We start from the raw sequence: 19,528 nt of genomic DNA, 5'->3' as shown, positions 1-19,528 counted from the left end.
CTGTCTGAAGTAGAGGTCTGAGATGCTGTCTGTCTGTCTGCTGTAGAGGGCTGAGATGCTGTCTGACTGTCTGCTGTAGATCTCTGAGATGCTGTCTGTCTGTCTGCTGTAGAGGGCTCTGAGATGCTGTCTGTCTGTCTGCTGTAGAGGGCTCTGAGATGCTGTCTGTCTGTCTGCTGTAGAGGGCTCTGAGATGCTGTCTGTCTGTCTGCTGTAGAGGGCTCGTCTGTCTGCTGTAGAGGGCTCTGAGATGCTGTCTGTCTGCTGTAGAGGGCTGAGATGCTGTCTGTCTGCTGTAGAGGGCTGAGATGCTGTCTGTCTGTCTGCTGTAGAGGGCTGAGATGCTGTCTGTCTGTCTGCTGTAGAGGGCTCTGTGATGCTGTCTGTCTGTCTGCTGTAGAGGGCTCTGAGATGCTGTCTGTCTGCTGTAGAGGGCTCTGAGATGCTGTCTGTCTGCTGTAGAGGGCTCTGAGATGCTGTCTGTCTGCTGTAAAGGGCTCTGAGATGCTGTCTGTCTGCTGTAAAGGGCTCTGAGATGCTGTCTGTCTGCTGTAAAGGGCTGATGAAACCAAAATATAACTTTTTGGTAAAAACTCAACTCGTCGTGTTTGGAGGACAAAGAATGACAAAGAGTTGCATCCAAAGAACACCATACCTACTGTGAAGCATGGGGGTGGAAACATCATGCTTTGGGGCTGTTTTTCTGCAAAGGGACCAGGACGACTGATCCGTGTAAAGGAAAGAATGAATGGGGCCATGTATCGTGAGATTTTGAGTGAAAACCTCCTTCCATCAGCAAGGGCATTGAAGATGAAACCTGGCTGGGTCTTTCAGCATGACAATGATCCCAAACACACCGCCCGGGCAACGAAGGAGTGGCTTCGTAAGAAGCATTTCAAGGTCCTGGAGTGGCCTAGCCAGTCTCCAGATCTCAACCCCATAGAAAATCTTTGGAGGGAGTTGAAAGTCCGTGTTGCCCAGCAACAGCCCCAAAACATCACTGCTCTAGAGGAGATCTGCATGGAGGAATGGGCCAAAATACCAGCAACAGTGTGTGAAAACCTTGTGAAGACTTACAGAAAACGTTTGACCTCTGTCATTGCCAACAAAGGGTATATAACAAAGTATTGAGATAAACTTTTGTTATTGACCAAATACTTATTTTCCACCATCATTTGCAAATAAATTCAGATATCAGAGAATATATTTGGTATTTCCTATACCCACCATAATTTGCAAATAAATTAATTAAAAATCCTACAATGTGATTTTCTGGATTTTTTTTCTCATTTTGTCTGTCATAGTTGAAGTGTACCTATGATGAAAATTACAGGCCTGTCTCATCTTTTTAAGTGGGAGAACTTGCACAATTGGTGGCTTGCCCCACTGTGTGTGTGTGTGTGTGTGTGTGTATAAATATATATAATGTGTGTGTATATATAGTAATATATGTGTGTGTGTATATATAGTAATATATGTGTGTGTATATATAGTGTGTGTGTGTGTGTGTATATATTATATATATATATATATATAATGTGTGTGTATATATAGTAATATATATAATATGTGTGTGTATATATAGTAATATATGTGTGTGTGTGTGTATATATATATATATATGTGTGTGTATATATAGTAATATATGTATGTGTGTGTGTATATATATATATATATATATATATATATATATATATATATATATATATATATATATATATATATATATATATATATATAGTAATATATATATATATAGTAATATATATATATATATAGTAATATATGTGTGTGTTGGTATCATTCTTCAGGTGCTGGTGCTGTTAGACGTCACTCCAGACCAGTCCATGCTGGATGAGGGTGTGGCTCGTGAGGTCATCAACCGCATCCAGAAACTACGCAAAAAGGTCAAACACGCTGTGATACTTTTAAACGTGTTCAACTTGAGTACTTCCTGCCACATGGGGACTTGGAACCTCCCAGGCTTCTCTCCCTCCCTGGCACCTCCCAGGCTTCTCTCCCTCCCTGGCACCTCCCTGGTAGTCCCATGTGTCTCTGCCTCCCTGGTATTCCCAGGTGTCTCTGCCTCCCTGGTATTCCCAGGTGTCTCTCCCTCCCCTGGTATTCCCAGGTGTCTCTGCCTCCCTGGCACCTCCCTGGTATTCCCAGGTGTCTCTCCCACCCTGGCACCTCCCTGGTATTCCCAGGTGTCTCTGCCTCCCTGGTTTTCCCAGGCTTCTCTCCCCTCTCTCTTTCTCCCTTTATATCTCTCTCCCTTTCCCCCTCTCTCTCTTTCTCTCTCTCAACTCTCATGTTGAAATATTTCCACTCCTGAATTCTAGCAGCGTTGAGAACCAGCTTCTCTCGTGCCATAATATTCAGGCTTTAATGTAAGCTTCATCCCCGACTACAGAGGTCTGTTTCAGAAACACTGACTTTGAAGTGGGTAGAGAGAAGGAAAGTAAAGCGGGATTATCTTAGACTTGTTTTCTTAATAAACAAACATTTTTCCATCGGTCCCTGGATTCGACTGGGCTGATCTTGTGTGTGTGTGTGTGTGTGTTGCCTTGGCTCTCAGCCAGGGTAAATTCTACTGTTATTTAAAACTGAAAACTTTAGGAATTTTCCACCCCAGGGAATTAATTGAGTAGCAGTAACTAGGGGTCTCAGTGGGTTAAGAGGACGGGGGGAGGGCCGAGGGAGGACCGGGAGAGAAGGAGAGGTCACAGTCTCAGGGTTCTGATTTGGCAACACACACACACACACACATTGTAACACAAATAATTTTTCTCCTTATCGACGTTGCTACTCTAGCTTCCGCGGTTCACTGCCTGAAAATACCCTAAAGGCTATAAAATCCTTCCTCTCTGATGTAAGTTACTGAAGCTCTATATGTATTTTCTTACCCTTGAAGCCAGCCTGTAATTGGGCCTCTGTAGATTAAGGAGAGATCAATGGGTTCTCTTCCATGTTTAAAGTCCCCTGCGTGGTTCTGGTATCGGTTCCCGACTGACATATTCGCTTATACATCGATTTGTGGACGCCGTAGATCAAAACGGCTTTCGTTGAGCCGGTACCGGTAGCCTTGGTTCTCATGGACTCATGAGTGTGTCTCTGACACCAATCTCGGAGCTTGGGATGGCCTTCCTGCTGCAACTTGCTGTTGGCTGGGCTGCCCGCCTGCAACTTATCCAGAATGCTACAGCCCGCTTGGTTTTCAACTATCCCCATTGTTCTCCCATGTCACCTGTCCTCTTCCACACCACTCCACTGACTTCCAGTCGAAGCTTGCATCCACAATAAGACCGTTGTGTTTACCGACAGAACAGCAAGAGGTACTGCCCCATTTGTGTCAAGTGTAGTAATGCACTGATGAAAATGACTGATTGACAATAAGAAGATTGTAGGAGCTGTACTGTTAGATTTCAGTGGAGCCTCTGATTATTATTGACCGTAACCTGTTGTTTGAGAAAACGTGAGAAATCATATGTGTTATGGCTTTTCAACCTCTGTCATATCGTGGATTTAGAGCCATTTATCTAATAGAACTCAAAGGGTTTTCTTTACTGGAAGCTTCTCTAATGTTAAATATGTAAAGTGTGGTGTACCGCAGGGCAGCTCTCTAGGCCCTCTACTCTTTTATATTTTTACCAATGACCTGCCACTGGCATTAAACAAAGCCTGTGTGTCCATGTATGCTGATGATTCAACCATATACACATCAGCAACCAAACGACAAGGTGATTCAGTAGTCCTATAGATTCCCTTTCCTTACCCTTCTTGGGTCACCTGGTGCCCTCAGATGAGATCACAGTATACCAGGGTTGAGCTCCATTTCAATTCAGAAAGTAAACCAAATTCAACATCTTCCCCCATTTGAAAAGCTTGGAAGATAATTGAAATGTCAATGTACTTCCTGAATTGAAATGGAATTAGCTCCTACCCTGCAGTGTACTACAGATATGAGCCGGCAGGAGATTACCTAGACAGTGTGATCAGGGCACTAGGCCCTGTTTGATCTAATTCTGTGTGTGTATTTACCTGTCTACAGGGTCACCTGGTGCCGTCTGATGAGATCACAGTGTACTACAGCTGTGAGCCGGCAGGAGATTACCTGAACAGTGTGATCCAGGCCCACACAGACTTCATCCTTGCAACCACCAAGGCACCACTCAAGACCTACCCCGTCCCCAAGGACTCCGGCGTCATCGTGCAGGAGAAAACACAGGTCGGTTGGGTTGACATTAAACACCACATTGTTAGACAGAACGTAAAGTGCTTTCAATCCCTCCGCGTGGGTTGGGTTAAAGCAAACAAACAACAATATATATTAATGTAATTAAAAACTCCTGTTCCTAAATATGAATGTTTTTTCATGTTTCTCCCTCTGTGGTGGTGTCTGTGGTGGTATCTGTGGTTGTTGGTGGTGTCTGTGGTGGTGTCTGTGGCGGTATCTGTGGTTGTTGTTGGTGTCTGTGGTGGTGTCTGTGGTGGTGTCTGTGGTGGCGTCTGTGGTGGCGTCTGTGGTGGTATCTGTGGTTGTTGGTGGCGTCTGTGGTGGCGTCTGTGGTGGTATCTGTGGTTGTTGGTGGTGTCTGTGGTGGTGTCTGTGGTGGTATCTGTGGTTGTCTGTGGTGGTGTCTGTGGCGGTATCTGTGGTTGTTGGTGGTGTCTGTGGTGGTATCTGTGGTGGCGCCTGTGGTTGTGTCTGTGGTGGTGTCTGTGGCGGTATCTGTGGTTGTTGGTGGTGTCTGTGGTGGTGTCTGTGGTGGTATCTGTGGTGGCGCCTGTGGTTGTGTCTGTGGTGGTGTCTGTGGCGGTATCTGTGGTTGTTGGTGGTGTCTGTGGTGGTGTCTGTGGTGGCGTCTGTGGTGGCGTCTGTGGTGGTGTCTGTGGCGGTATCTGTGGTTGTTGGTGGTGTCTGTGGTTGTTGGTTGTATCTGTGGTGGTGTCTCGTTGTATCTGTGGTGGTATCTGTGGTGGTGTCTGTGGTGGTACTATAGTTGAAGGGTTCGGACCTGGACCTGACCATAGTGAAGGGAGCAGCCGCCCCTCGAGCTCCTCTGACTGGACCAGCCTGTGCCTACATCAACCTCCAACTCCAACTCAACAACAAGGAGCAAGGTATATTTAGACATATTGACCGAGCTTTACATTACCTTTGGTCGTGGTCCCACTATTGGTGCACCCCAGGGCTCAATTGGATTGGACCTCAATTCTGGGTTTGTTTATCTAAATGGTCAGTATCGGTGTGTAATGGAACACAGTATAACAAGGGGTCAATTACATTTCATTAAATTTGGGGGTGTAACTTCAAATTCCAATTCAAGAATGGACGAATTCTCAGCCTAAAAGCACCAACAGGTTAAAAAATAAAAATTAAACCCTTTTTTATAATCCTTCCTTGAAATTGGTGGACTTTGTCAAACTAGTTACCACAACAACAACAACAACAACAAAACATGGAGGATTGAAAAATAATCTGTTGTATACCAAGTGGTGGCTTAAAAGGTGAACTCCATAGCAAATAGAAACACGATGAAAACACTGAATTTGTCAACAGAGGTACATTCAGAAAATATTCAAACCTCTTGACATTTTCCAAATTTTTTGTTACAGCCTTATTCTAAAATCGAAATTATATCAGAATGAAAACATCACAGTCTACACACATTACCCCGTAATGACAAAGCAAAAACAGGTTTTTAGAATTTTTTGTAAATGTATTTAAAAATTTTAAAACAGAACTTATTTACAGAAGTATTCAGACCCTTTTGCTATGAGACTTGGAATTGTGCTCAGGTGCATCCTGTTTCCATTGATCATCCTTGACATGTTTCTATAACTTGATTGGAGTCCACCTGTGGTAAATTCAAATGATTGGACATGATTTGAAAATGCACACACCTGTCTATATAAAGGTCCCACAGTTGACAGGTGCATGTCAGAGCAAAAACCAATCCATGAGATCGAAGGAATTCTCCGTAGAGCTCCGAGACAGGATTGTCGGCACACACCTGTCTATATAAAGGTCCCACAGTTGACAGGTGCATGTCGGAGCAGAAACCAAGCCATGAGGTCAAGGGAATTGTCCGTAGAGCTCCGAGACAGGATTGTGTCGAGGCACAGATCTGGGGGAAAGGGTACCAAATATAACAGCCCTTGTATTTTTGTTCCGTCTCTGTCAGAGGGTGTGGTTCTCCTGGAGAACCCTAAAGGAGATATCTGTCTAGACCTGGCCAAGCTGAGACGAGTCTGCTCCAGTCTCTTTGGTCTCAACAACACCAAGCTCTGTGTTTTCAACGGCAAGACTGGTAAGATGGCACTTTGAATCCCAAATCAACCCCTATGTCAATAGAGCTCCACAGTGGAGGTGTCATAATTACCCATAAAAACCTTGCGGTCAAACAGGGAAATGGTTCCAACTGTTTTTTTTTCCACCATTCATTTTTTCCCATGGGTGATTTTAGAAACTAGGGCTGTGTTTTCATGTAGGTTTACCCTATTTTGATAACTGTGGACAAGGTGACTTTTATCAATATATATCTGGCTCTATTTACTCTCCGATTCAAAAATGCTAATTGGCATCAAAGTAGACATCATGCAAAACTACAAATCCCTGCAGTCTCCTGGCACGTTGTTTCTGACACCTTTGCTAGCAGGTATTGTCAATTTAAAATGTGTTCACAGAATTGTCCATTGAAAGAAATGTAGCCATTTTTTTTTATTATTACTACATTTAACTAACATTAGATAGTTAATCCCTTCGCCTCGATTCGCCAGTCTCATCATGGTATTTGTAGTTCTTTATGATAGCCACATTAACAGCTAATTAGTGTTTCATTTTTGGCAGGTAAATATGGGCGAATATATTGATAAAAGTCACCTTGTCCTAGAGAGATTTATACGGTTGTCAAAACGCCGGGGTAAGCCGACATGAAACACAACCCGTATTTTAAGTGTTTCGATTGGAACCATTTCCCTGTTTGACCGCTAGGTTTTATGGGTATTATGACTCATTCTGTGATACTCATTACATACACTAGTAAGATGGGACATTCACAAGCCTCCTATACATACACTGCCTTCGGAAAGAATTCACACCGCTTGACATTTTTCCAACATTTGGCTGTTACGGCCTGAATTTAAAATGGATTAAATGTAGATTTTTGGGGGGGGTCACTGGCCTACCCACAATGCCCCATAATGTCAAAGTGGAAGTGGAGTTAAACACTTTTTTTTTGACTAATGAATTAGAAATTAAAAGCTGAAATGTCTTTAATCAATACGTATTCAACTCCTTGGTTATGGCAAACTTAAATAAAGAAGAAGGGGTTTCACCATGAGGCCAATTGTGACTTTTAAAATAGTTAGTTAAATGGCTGTGAAAGGAGAACTGAGGAGGGATCAACAACATTGTAGTTACTCTACAATACTAACCTAAATGACAGAGTGAAAAGAAGGAAACCTGTAGAGAATAGAAATATTCCAAAACAAATATTCCTGTTTGTAACGAGGCAAGAAAATGCTGCAAAAAATTTGGAAAAGCAATTCACTTTTTTGTCCTGAATACAAAGTGCTATGTTTGGGGCAAATCCAATACAACTTATTACTGAGCACCACTCTTCATATTTTCAAGCATAGCGGTGGCTGCATCATGTTATGGGTATGCTTGTAATCGTTAAGGACTGGGGAGTTTTTCAGGATCAAAATTCTAGAAAATCTGGTTTAGTCTGCTTTCCACCAGATACCGGGAGATTAATTCACCTTTCAGCAGGACAATAACCTAAAACACAAGGCCTAATTCTACACTGGAGTTGTTTACCAAGAAGACATTGAATGTTCCTGAGTGGCTAAGTGACAGTTTTGATGCAAATCTGCTTGAAAATCTATGGCAAGACCTTCACAGCTTTAATCGCTGCCAAAGGCTTTTCTAACATATATTGACCTGGGGATGATTACTTATCAAATCAAGATATATTAGTGTTTTATTTTTCATGATTTTTTTATTTTTATACAACTGTTAGAATTTTTCTTCCACGTTGACAGAGTATTTTGTGTAGATCGTTAACAAAAATTTAATTAAATCCATTTTAATCCCACTTTGTAACACAACAATAAAAGTGAAGGGTTTGTGAATACTCAGTTGCTCAGTAACCGTGGTCTGTCTTTCAGTAACTCCCACGAAACATCAGAATTATTGTCATCATGAAATGTTTACCAACCCATTCACCTCCCGGCCTTAGAGTTTGGCGGTATTCCCTGGCTATGACTAGAGACTGGCGGGTGATTTTAGAATCACTCTCGTGATGAGGTAGCCCAGCTTGAGACTTGTATAGTGCATATTTGCAAGAAATTAGCTTTAAAACTGCTGCATTACTCTCAGCCCCATGATAAAATGTGTAGGGTGATAGCTCGCTGGACTGGAGTAGCCACTAGCTGGGTTAGTGGGGACTAACCACTAGCTTAGCCTACATGTTGATCTTTCTGACTCTAGCTTAGCCTACATTTTGGGTGGTTCTGGAGAGTATCCCATCCTACATGCTGGGTGGTTCTGTCTCTAGCTTAGCCTACATTTTGGGTGGTTCTGTTTTTAGCTTAGCCTACATTTTGGGTGGTTCTGTCTCTAGCTCATCCTACATGTTGGGTGGTTCTGTTTCTAGCTTAGCCTACATTTTGGGTGGTTCTGGAGAGTATCCCATCCTACATGTTGGGTGGTAAATAGCTGGAGTGGAGTTGCTTAGCCTACATATTGGGTAGTTTTGTCAGTAGCTTAGCCTTAATGTTGGCTTGTAGCTAGCTGGACTGAAATAGCTTAGCCTGCATGTTGGGTGGTAAATAGCTGGAGTGGAGTTGCTTAGCCTACATATTGGGTAGTTTTGTCAGTAGCTTAGCCTTAATGTTGGCTTGTAGCTAGCTGGACTGAAATAGCTTAGCCTGCATGTTTGGGTGGTAGCTAGCTGAAGTAGTGGTTCTGTCTCTAGTTTAGCCTACATGTTGGGTGGTTGTTAGCTGAAGTAGTGGTTCTGTCTCTAGTTTAGCCTACTTGTTGAGTGGTTCTGGGGACAAGCAACTAGTTTAGCCTACTTGTTGAGTGGTTCTGGGGACAAGCAACTAGTTTAGCCTACTTGTTGAGTGGTTCTGGGGACTAACCACTAGCTTAGCCTACTTGTTGAGTGGTTCTGGGGACTAACCACTAGCTTAGCCTACTTGTTGAGTGGTTCTGGGGACTAACCACTAGCTTAGCCTACTTGTTGAGTGGTTCTGGGGACTAACCACTAGCTTAGCCTACTTGTTGAGTGGTTCTGGGGACTAACCACTAGCTTAGCCTACTTGTTGCGTGGTTGTCAGAGATGACAGGCGTCATCCTGGGACTGAGACTAGTTCTATTCATAATATGTGAGTCTCCTGGGACCCCTGAACCAATATAGTACTGTACCATTCCCTCCCTGGTTCCCCCTACAAGGCTGCTGTTTCTCACACACACACACACACACACACACACACACACACACACACACACACACACACACACACACACACACACACACACACACACACACACACACACACACACACACACACAGAAATACAACAACAAAAACATTGGAGGAGTCATGAAATGATTGATTTTATTGGACAGGTTAGTGATGAGCAGATGGTGTTTTAAGAGCGGTTCTCACACAACTCAACATTTGTATTTATTTTACGAGATTAAGGTGTGTTATATGTTTCAGACCTGACCTGTATGTTTCAGACCTGTCCAGGAACTGAGGGCTGTATGTTTCAGACCTGTCCTGTATGTTTCAGACCTGTATGTTTCAGACCTGTCCTGTATGTTTCATACCTGTCCAGTAACTGAGAGCTGTATGTTTCAGACCTGTCCTGTATGTTTCATACCTGTCCTTTATGTTTCAGACCTGTCCTGTAACTGAGAGCTGTATGTTTCAGACCTGTCCTGTAACTGAGAGCTGTATGTTTCAGACCTGTCCTGTATGTTTCAGACCTGTCCAGTATGTTTCAGACCTGTCCAGTATGTTTCAGACCTGTCCAGTAACTGAGAGCTGTATGTTTCAGACCTGTCCAGTATGTTTCAGACCTGTCCAGTATGTTTCAGACCTGTCCTGTATGTTTCAGACCTGTCCTGTATGTTTCAGACCTGTCCAGTATGTTTCAGACCTGTCCAGTAACTGAGAGCTGTATGTTTCAGACCTGTCCAGTAACTGAGAGCTGTATGTTTCAGACCTGTCCTGTATGTTTTCAGACCTGTCCAGTAACTGAGAGCTGTATGTTTCAGACCTGTCCAGTATGTTTCAGACCTGTCCAGTATGTTTCAGATCTGTCCAGTATGTTTCAGACCTGTCCAGTATGTTTCAGACCTGTATGTTTCAGACCTGTCCAGTAACTGAGAGCTGTATGTTTCAGACCTGTCCAGTAACTGAGAGCTGTATGTTTCAGACCTGTCCTGTATGTTTCAGACCTGTCCAGTATGTTTCATACCTGTCCAGTAACTGAGAGCTGTATGTTTCAGACCTGTCCAGTATGTTTCAGACCTGTCCAGTAACTGAGAGCTGTATGTTTCAGACCTGTCCAGTATGTTTCAGACCTGTCCAGTAACTGAGAGCTGTATGTTTCAGACCTGTCCTGTATGTTCTTGTTATTCCAGAGTTGACTGGTAAGTGTGATCTGCTGTCTCTGAATGGGAAAACCCTGTCGGTGACATCAGGCTCCAATCCCAGTGACTCCTCTCCCAACTCTGACTCTCTGGTGTGTCCCTACGTCAACCTCCAACTGGCCAACTGTCAGCCAGCTGGTACGTTTAACTGACCAGTTCCTCTTTCTCTCGCTCCGCTACACATCTGCTTCCCATTTCACTCCACTTTTATTGAAAGGTTATTTTTCTGTTTGTTATACCAATGCATCTTCCAACTGGTTTACACCAAACCCCTGCCAGCGAGTGACTTGGGCCCAATGAAAACTATACTTTCATACCATCAACTAGCCGGTTGCCAGCTCATTTCCTGACAGATTTTTTTCCCCTCTCCTCGTCAGACCCGGGATTCGAACTGGGAACCCTCCAGTTACTGGTTTGGTTTGTGTCTCTAACCGCTAGGCTACGTGCTGCTACTGATTTGTACTGATGCTATGTATGTCCTGTGTCTCTGTAGAGTGTCAGAGTGGAGATGTGGGGACCCTGCTTCTGGTCAATCCTGTCGGACACGACTACCTGACCCACAATGCTTTGCTGTCTGAGACGGCTAAGTTGTTCGGCCTCCGCAGCCGTAGGCTGAAGCTCTACCTGGACGATGCGCTCACCCAAGGTAAGACCGACACCACCGGATCGAAGTCCTATTTTGCAATGCATCTAGGATGGCTACTGGCCAGGCCTAGCAGTGCTCAAAGAATGGGCTGGCAAACGCTCTCTTGACTTGGCCAGAGCAGCATCTTGGAAGCTCCACTTGAACGGTACTTGTGTCCTGCTTCAGCTGTGTTCTTTCTGCTACTTTCCACCTTTCCCCATCAATCCTACTGTGTCTACGGTCAGGCTAGAGGACATTTACTGCTCTACTACACGTGTAGCCTGTAGCCTGTACCTCCACCTCCTCCACACGTTTAGCTGTAGCCTGTACCTCCACCTCCTCCACACGTTTAGCTGTAGCCTGTACCTCCACCTCCTCCTCCACACGTTTAGTTGTAGCCTGTACCTCCACCTCCTCCACACGTTTAGCTGTAGCCTGTACCTCCACCTCCTCCACACGTTTAGCTGTAGCCTGTACCTCCACCTCCTCCACACGTTTAGCTGTAGCCTGTACCTCCACCTCCTCCACACGTTTAGCTGTAGCCTGTACCTCCACTTCCTCCTCCACACGTTTAGCTGTAGCCTGTACCTCCACTTCCTCCTCCACACGTTTAGCTGTAGCCTGTACCTCCACCTCCTCCTCCACACGTTTAGCTGTAGCCTGTACCTCCACCTCCTCCTCCACACGTTTAGCTGTAGCCTGTACCTCCACCTCCACACGTTTAGCTGTAGCCTGTACCTCCACCTCCACACGTTTAGCTGTAGCCTGTACCTCCACCTCCACACGTTTAGCTGTAGCCTGTACCTCCACCTCCTCCACACGTTTAGCTGTAGCCTATAGCCTGTGCCAATGATCCTTGACTTTTAAACGGGTTTAATGTTGACCTTGAACCAGCAGCAAAGAAGCAAGTCCTGGGCTGAGGAAACCTCCCTGTCCAATTACTGTGTCTGACAGACTGCCTGACTGCCCTAGCAGACGGCTGGTTTGACATACAGCTCCATAGGTCTTCCTACCTAATTAGGTGGGACTTGAGAAGCATCACTCCCGACTATAAATCTTTGTCATACTTGTTCTCATTCTTCTGCACGCTACTCCTCTTACACGTTTATTGCTAGACACGTCGTTCAAACTTTAAAATGTGTGGAACGATCTGGAATATTGTGCTTACATTTTACTATTTGATTTAAAAAATATATATATATACTTTTTAAACTATAAAATGTTGCCTTTTTTTTTCATTTTAATCTGACTTTTTTTTCTTCAATATTCTAGAACTCCCCATTGTGACATCATGAATTCCAACACTGTTAAATAAGCCAAATAAACAAAGATGACCTAAAACGAATGTTATGGAAGGTAGATGTCAATACTTCGTGGGTAGCTAGCTGTAGTCAGTCAACATATGTGATGTAAATGGGCAACATTTAATTCCAAAGTCGGAGTGTATTTTTTACCTAGAAATTCAACACAGCACTACCTAGAAACACAAGACAGCACTACCTAGAAACACAAGACAGCACTACCTAGAAACACAAGACAGCACTACCTAGAAACACAAGACAGCACTACCTAGAAACACAAGACAGCACTACCTAGAAACACAAGACAGCACTACCTAGAAACACAAGACAGCACTACCTAGAAACACAAGACAACACTACCTAGAAACACGAGACAGCACTACCTAGAAACACGAGACAACACTACCTAGAAACACAAGACAGCACTACCTAGAAACACAAGACAGCACTACCTAGAAACACAAGACAACACTACCTAGAAACACAAGACAACACTACCTAGAAACACAAGACAACACTACCTAGAAACACAAGACAACACTACCTAGAAACACAAGACAGCACTACCTAGAAACACGAGACAACACTACCTAGAAACACGAGACAACACTACCTAGAAACACAAGACAGCACTACCTAGAAACACAAGACAGGACTACCTAGAAACACAAGACAGGACTACCTAGAAACACAAGACAACACTACCTAGAAACACAAGACAACACTACCTAGAAACACAAGACAGCACTACCTAGAAACACGAGACAACACTACCTAGAAACACGAGACAACACTACCTAGAAACACAAGACAGCACTACCTAGAAACACAAGACAGGACTACCTAGAAACACAACACAACACTACCTAGAAACACAAGACAGCACTACCTAGAAACACAAGACAGCACTACCTAGAAACACGAGACAGCACTACCTAGAAACACGAGACAGCACTACCTAGAAACACGAGACAACACTACCTAGAAACACGAGACAACACTACCTAGAAACACGAGACAACACTACCTAGAAACACGAGACAGCACTACCTAGAAACACGAGACAACACTACCTAGAAACACGAGACAGCACTACCTAGAAACACGAGACAACACTACCTAGAAACACGAGACAACACTACCTAGAAACACGAGACAACACTACCTAGAAACACGAGACAACACTACCTAGAAACACGAGACAACACTACCTAGAAACACGAGACAACACTACCTAGAAACACGAGACAGCACTACCTAGAAACACGAGACAGCACTACCTAGAAACACGAGACAGCACTACCTAGGAAACACAAGACAACACTACCTAGGAAACACAAGACAGCACTACCTAGGAAACACAAGACAACACTACCTAGGAAACACGAGACAGCACTACCTAGAAACACAACAATACATAGACACATGAGACAGCACTACCTAGAAACACAACACTACCTAGAAACACAACACTACCTAGAAACACGAGAGAACACTACCTAGAAACACAACACTACCTAGAAACACAACACTACCTAAAAACACAACACTACCTAGAAACACAACACTACCTAGAAACACAACACTACCTAGAAACACGAGACAGCACTACCTAGAAACACGAGACAGCACTACCTAGAAACACGAGACAGCACTACCTAGAAACACGAGACAGCACTACCTAGAAACACGAGACAGCACTACCTAGAAACACGAGACAGCACTACCTAGAAACACGAGACAGCACTACCTAGAAACACGAGACAGCACTACCTAGAAACACGAGACAGCACTACCTAGAAACACGAGACAGCACTACCTAGAAACACGAGACAACACTACCTAGAAACACGAGACAACACTACCTAGAAACACGAGACAACACTACCTAGAAACACGAGACAGCACTACCTAGAAACACGAGACAACACTACCTAGAAACACGAGACAGCACTACCTAGAAACACGAGACAGCACTACCTAGAAACACGAGACAACACTACCTAGAAACACGAGACAACACTACCTAGAAACACGAGACAACACTACCTAGAAACACGAGACAACACTACCTAGAAACACGAGACAGCACTACCTAGAAACACGAGACAGCACTACCTAGAAACACGAGACAACACTACCTAGGAAACACAAGACAGCACTACCTAGGAAACACAAGACAACACTACCTAGAAACACGAGACAGCACTACCTAGAAACACAACAATACATAGACACATGAGACAGCACTACCTAGAAACACAACACTACCTAGAAACACAACACTACCTAGAAACACGAGACAACACTACCTAGAAACACAACACTACCTAGAAACACAAACACGACACTACCTAGAAACACAACACTACCTAGAAACACAACACTACCTAGAAACACGAGACAGCACTACCTAGAAACACGAGACAGCACTACCTAGAAACACGACAGCACTACCTAGAAACACGAGACAGCACTACCTAGAAACACGAGACAGCACTACCTAGAAACACGAGACAGCACTACCTAGAAACACGAGACAGCACTACCTAGAAACACGAGACAGCACTACCTAGAAACACGAGACAGCACTACCTAGAAACACGAGACAGCACTACCTAGAAACACGAGACAGCACTACCTAGAAACACGAGACAGCACTACCTAGAAACACAGCACTACCTAGAAACACAGCACTACCTAGAAACACAGCACTACCTAGAAACACAGCACTACCTAGAAACACAGCACTACCTAGAAACACAGCACTACCTAGAAACACAGCACTACCTAGAAACACAGCACTACCTAGAAACACAGCACTACCTAGAAACACAGCACTACCTAGAAACACAGCACTACCTAGAAACACAGCACTACCTAGAAACACAGCACTACCTAGAAACACAGCACTACCTAGAAACACAGCACTACCTAGAAACACAGCACTACCTAGAAACACAGCACTACCTAGAAACACAGCACTACCTAGAAACACAACACTACCTAGAAACACAACACTACCTAGAAACACAACACTACCTAGAAACACAACACTACCTAGAAACACAACACTACCTAGAAACACAACACTACCTAGAAACACAACACTACCTAGAAACACAGCACTACCTAGAAACACAACACTACCTAGAAACACAGCACTACCTAGAAACACAGCACTACCTAGAAACACAACACTACCTAGAAACACAACACTACCTAGAAACACAACACTACCTAGAAACACAAGACAGCACTACCTAGAAACACAAGACAGGACTACCTAGAAACACGAGACAACACTACCTAGAAACACGAGACAGCACTACCTAGAAACACGAGACAGCACTACCTAGAAACACGAGACAGCACTACCTAGAAACACGAGACAGCACTACCTAGAAACACGAGACAGCACTACCTAGAAACACGAGACAGCACTACCTAGAAACACGAGACAGCACTACCTAGAAACACGAGACAGCACTACCTAGAAACACGAGACAGCACTACCTAGAAACACGAGACAGCACTACCTAGAAACACGAGACAGCACTACCTAGAAACACGAGACAGCACTACCTAGAAACACGAGACAGCACTACCTAGAAACACGAGACAACACTACCTAGAAAAACGAGACAACACTACCTAGAAACACGAGACAACACTACCTAGAAACACGAGACAACACTACCTAGAAACACGAGACAACACTACCTAGAAACACGAGACAGCACTACCTAGGAAACACAAGACAACACTACCTAGGAAACACAAGACAGCACTACCTAGGAAACACAAGACAACACTACCTAGAAACACGAGACAGCACTACCTAGAAACACAACACTACCTAGAAACACGAGACAACACTACCTAGAAACACGAGACAACACTACCTAGAAACACGAGACAACACTACCTAGAAGCACAACACTACCTAGAAACACAACACTACCTAGAAACACGAGACAACACTACCTAGAAACACAACACTACCTAGAAACACAACACTACCTAGAAACACAACACTACCTAGAAACACAACACTACCTAGAAACACAACACTACCTAGAAACACGAGACAGCACTACCTAGAAACACGAGACAGCACTACCTAGAAACACGAGACAGCACTACCTAGAAACACGAGACAGCACTACCTAGAAACACGAGACAGCACTACCTAGAAACACGAGACAGCACTACCTAGAAACACAACACTACCTAGAAACACAGTACTACCTAGAAACACAGTACTACCTAGAAACACAGTACTACCTAGAAACACAACGCTACCTAGAAACACAGCACTACCTAGAAACACAACACTACCTAGAAACACAACACTACCTAGAAACACAGCACTACCTAGAAACACAACACTACCTAGAAACACGAGACAGCACTACCTAGAAACACAACACTACCTAGAAACACAGCACTACCTAGAAACACAACACTACCTAGAAACACAGCACTACCTAGAAACACAACACTACCTAGAAACACAACACTACCTAGAAACACAACACTACCTAGAAACACAACACTACCTAGAAACACAACACTACCTAGAAACACGAGACAGCACTACCTAGAAACACAGCACTACCTAGAAACACAGCACTACCTAGAAACACAACACTACCTAGAAACACAACACTACCTAGAAACACGAGACAGCACTACCTAGAAACACGAGACAGCACTACCTAGAAACACGAGACAGCACTACCTAGAAACACAACACTACCTAGAAACACAGCACTACCTAGAAACACAACACTACCTAGAAACACAACACTACCTAGAAACACAGCACTACCTAGAAACACAACACTACCTAGAAACACAACACTACCTAGAAACACGAGACAGCACTACCTAGAAACACAACACTACCTAGAAACACAGCACTACCTAGAAACACAGCACTACCTAGAAACACAACACTACCTAGAAACACAGCACTACCTAGAAACACAACACTACCTAGAAACACAGCACTACCTAGAAACACAGCACTACCTAGAAACACAACACTACCTAGAAACACGAGACAGCACTACCTAGAAACACAACACTACCTAGAAACACAACAATGAATGGAAGTTAACAGAGTAACGTGCATAAGAGAGTTTAATAGAACAGTCGGTGGTCAGCAGCCCTACAACATGTGATTTCAAACCCCTCAGAATAAAATGATCTAGTTTCACGTAGTGGAGACAGACCTTTGACAGACTCCTCTCATTCTTTCCTTTTCTTAAATTCTTATTGGTTTTACCTCCTTAAAGATGCCAGCAGATTGTCTTCCTTCATACTTTTCAATCATTTGTATATGTGTTTCAGAAATCCCAGCAGAGTGGTCAATGAAGACGCTGGACAGGAAGACTCTGTACGTTGGAGTTCTGCCCACAACTGCAGAGGCATAGGACCGGGAACAGCCAGACTGTAGAAGAGGGAGGAACAGCCACACTGTAGAAGAGGGGGGTCCCAAATTGGCATCCTATTCCATACATAGTGCACTACTGTTGACCAGGGCCCAATGCCGCTCTGAGCAAAGCTAGTGCACTACTGTTGACCAGGGCCCAATGGCGCTCTGAGCAAAGCTAATGCACTACTGTTGACCAGGGCCCAATGGCGCTCTGAGCAAAGCTAGTGCACTACTGTTGACCAGGGCCCAATGCCGCTCTGAGCAGAGCTAGTGCACTACTGTTGACCAGGGCCTAATGCCGCTCTGAGCAAAGCTAGTGCACTACTGTTGACCAGGGCCCAATGCCGCTCTGAGCAGAGCTAGTGCACTACTGTTGACCAGGGCCTAATGCCGCTCTGAGCAAAGCTAGTGCACTACTGTTGACCAGGGCCCAATGCCGCTCTGAGCAAAGCTAGTGCACTGTCGAAGAATAGGGTGCCATTTCAGAAACAGAGCACATCTAGCTCCAAACTTCAATGAAAACCCAACATTTACATAGTTACAAGTGTTTCTCCTGCTCTGTCCAATTCATCCTGTCCGATCTCCAGTGACTATCCTATGGGTTATAACATGAGTTTATTAGTTAACCTCAACCTACTCTGTACCAAAATAGTGTTGACAAAACCAGCTCTGTTTGCAGACAGTACAGTGGATTATTCTGTGGGTAAGAATTAACATTCAGTTGTGTCTACCTTCTTTCTTTCTTTTTTTGAGTGTCTGTCGTAAACAAATGTTTTCGGGAACAAGAATAAAAGGAGAAAACTGCTATTTTTGGTGAAATAAAGGAACAATGGAGAGATTACAGATGTTTGTGTTTTTCCCTTTCTTGCAAAGAACCCATAGATCCACAGCAGGCAGCCGGGCGTCTGTATGGCGCCGGCCGGGCGTCTGTATGGCGCCGGCCGGGCGTCTGAATGGCGCCGGGCCGGGCGTCTGAATGGCGCCGGGCCGGGCGTCTGAATGGCGCTTTGTGACAACTGCTGATGTAAAAAGGGCTTTATAAATACATTTCTGCCAGTTTGCTTTTTATAATACAATTCCTCAGCAGTTAAACAGGCAGGTAGCCTATTGGTTAGAGTCAGTTAAACAGGCAGGTAGCCTATTGGTTAGAGTCAGTTAAACAGGCAGGTAGCCTATTGGTTAGAGTCAGTTAAACAGGCAGGTAGCCTATTGGTTAGAGTCAGTTAAACAGGCAGGTAGCCTATTGGTTAGAGTCAGTTAAACAGGCAGGTAGCCTATTGGTTAGAGACAGTTAAACAGGCAGGTAGCCTATTGGTTAGAGTCAGTTAAACAGGCAGGTAGCCTATTGGTTAGAGTCAGTAAAACAGGCAGGTAGCCTATTGGTTAGAGACAGTTAAACAGGCAGGTAGCCTATTGGTTAGAGTCAGTTAAACAGGCAGGTAGCCTATTGGTTAGAGTCAGTAAAACAGGCAGGTAGCCTATTG

General features: G+C 44.2%; 1 protein-coding gene across 1 annotated transcript in view; it reads left to right on the top strand.

Moving 5' to 3' along the window:
• Positions 1-18,887, top strand: part of LOC139413919 (isoleucyl-tRNA synthetase 1) — a 103,895-nt gene extending 85,008 nt beyond the window's left edge. Inside the window, exons 28-34 of the mRNA XM_071161780.1 lie at positions 1,812-1,907; positions 4,052-4,228; positions 5,004-5,124; positions 6,189-6,314; positions 10,667-10,813; positions 11,169-11,321; positions 17,960-18,887. Coding sequence (XP_071017881.1) covers positions 1,812-1,907; positions 4,052-4,228; positions 5,004-5,124; positions 6,189-6,314; positions 10,667-10,813; positions 11,169-11,321; positions 17,960-18,042 — 903 coding nt within the window. The 3' untranslated portion in view covers positions 18,043-18,887. The remainder of the gene's footprint in view (positions 1-1,811; positions 1,908-4,051; positions 4,229-5,003; positions 5,125-6,188; positions 6,315-10,666; positions 10,814-11,168; positions 11,322-17,959) is intronic.
• Positions 18,888-19,528: the final 641 nt, after the last annotated feature.

Source organism: Oncorhynchus clarkii, chromosome 7 (genome assembly GCF_045791955.1).
Source record: "Oncorhynchus clarkii lewisi isolate Uvic-CL-2024 chromosome 7, UVic_Ocla_1.0, whole genome shotgun sequence".
NCBI classification, from domain to species: domain Eukaryota; kingdom Metazoa; phylum Chordata; class Actinopteri; order Salmoniformes; family Salmonidae; genus Oncorhynchus; species Oncorhynchus clarkii.
The sequence above is the reverse complement of the archived record's forward strand: the minus strand, read 5'-3'. Positions and strand labels throughout refer to the sequence as shown.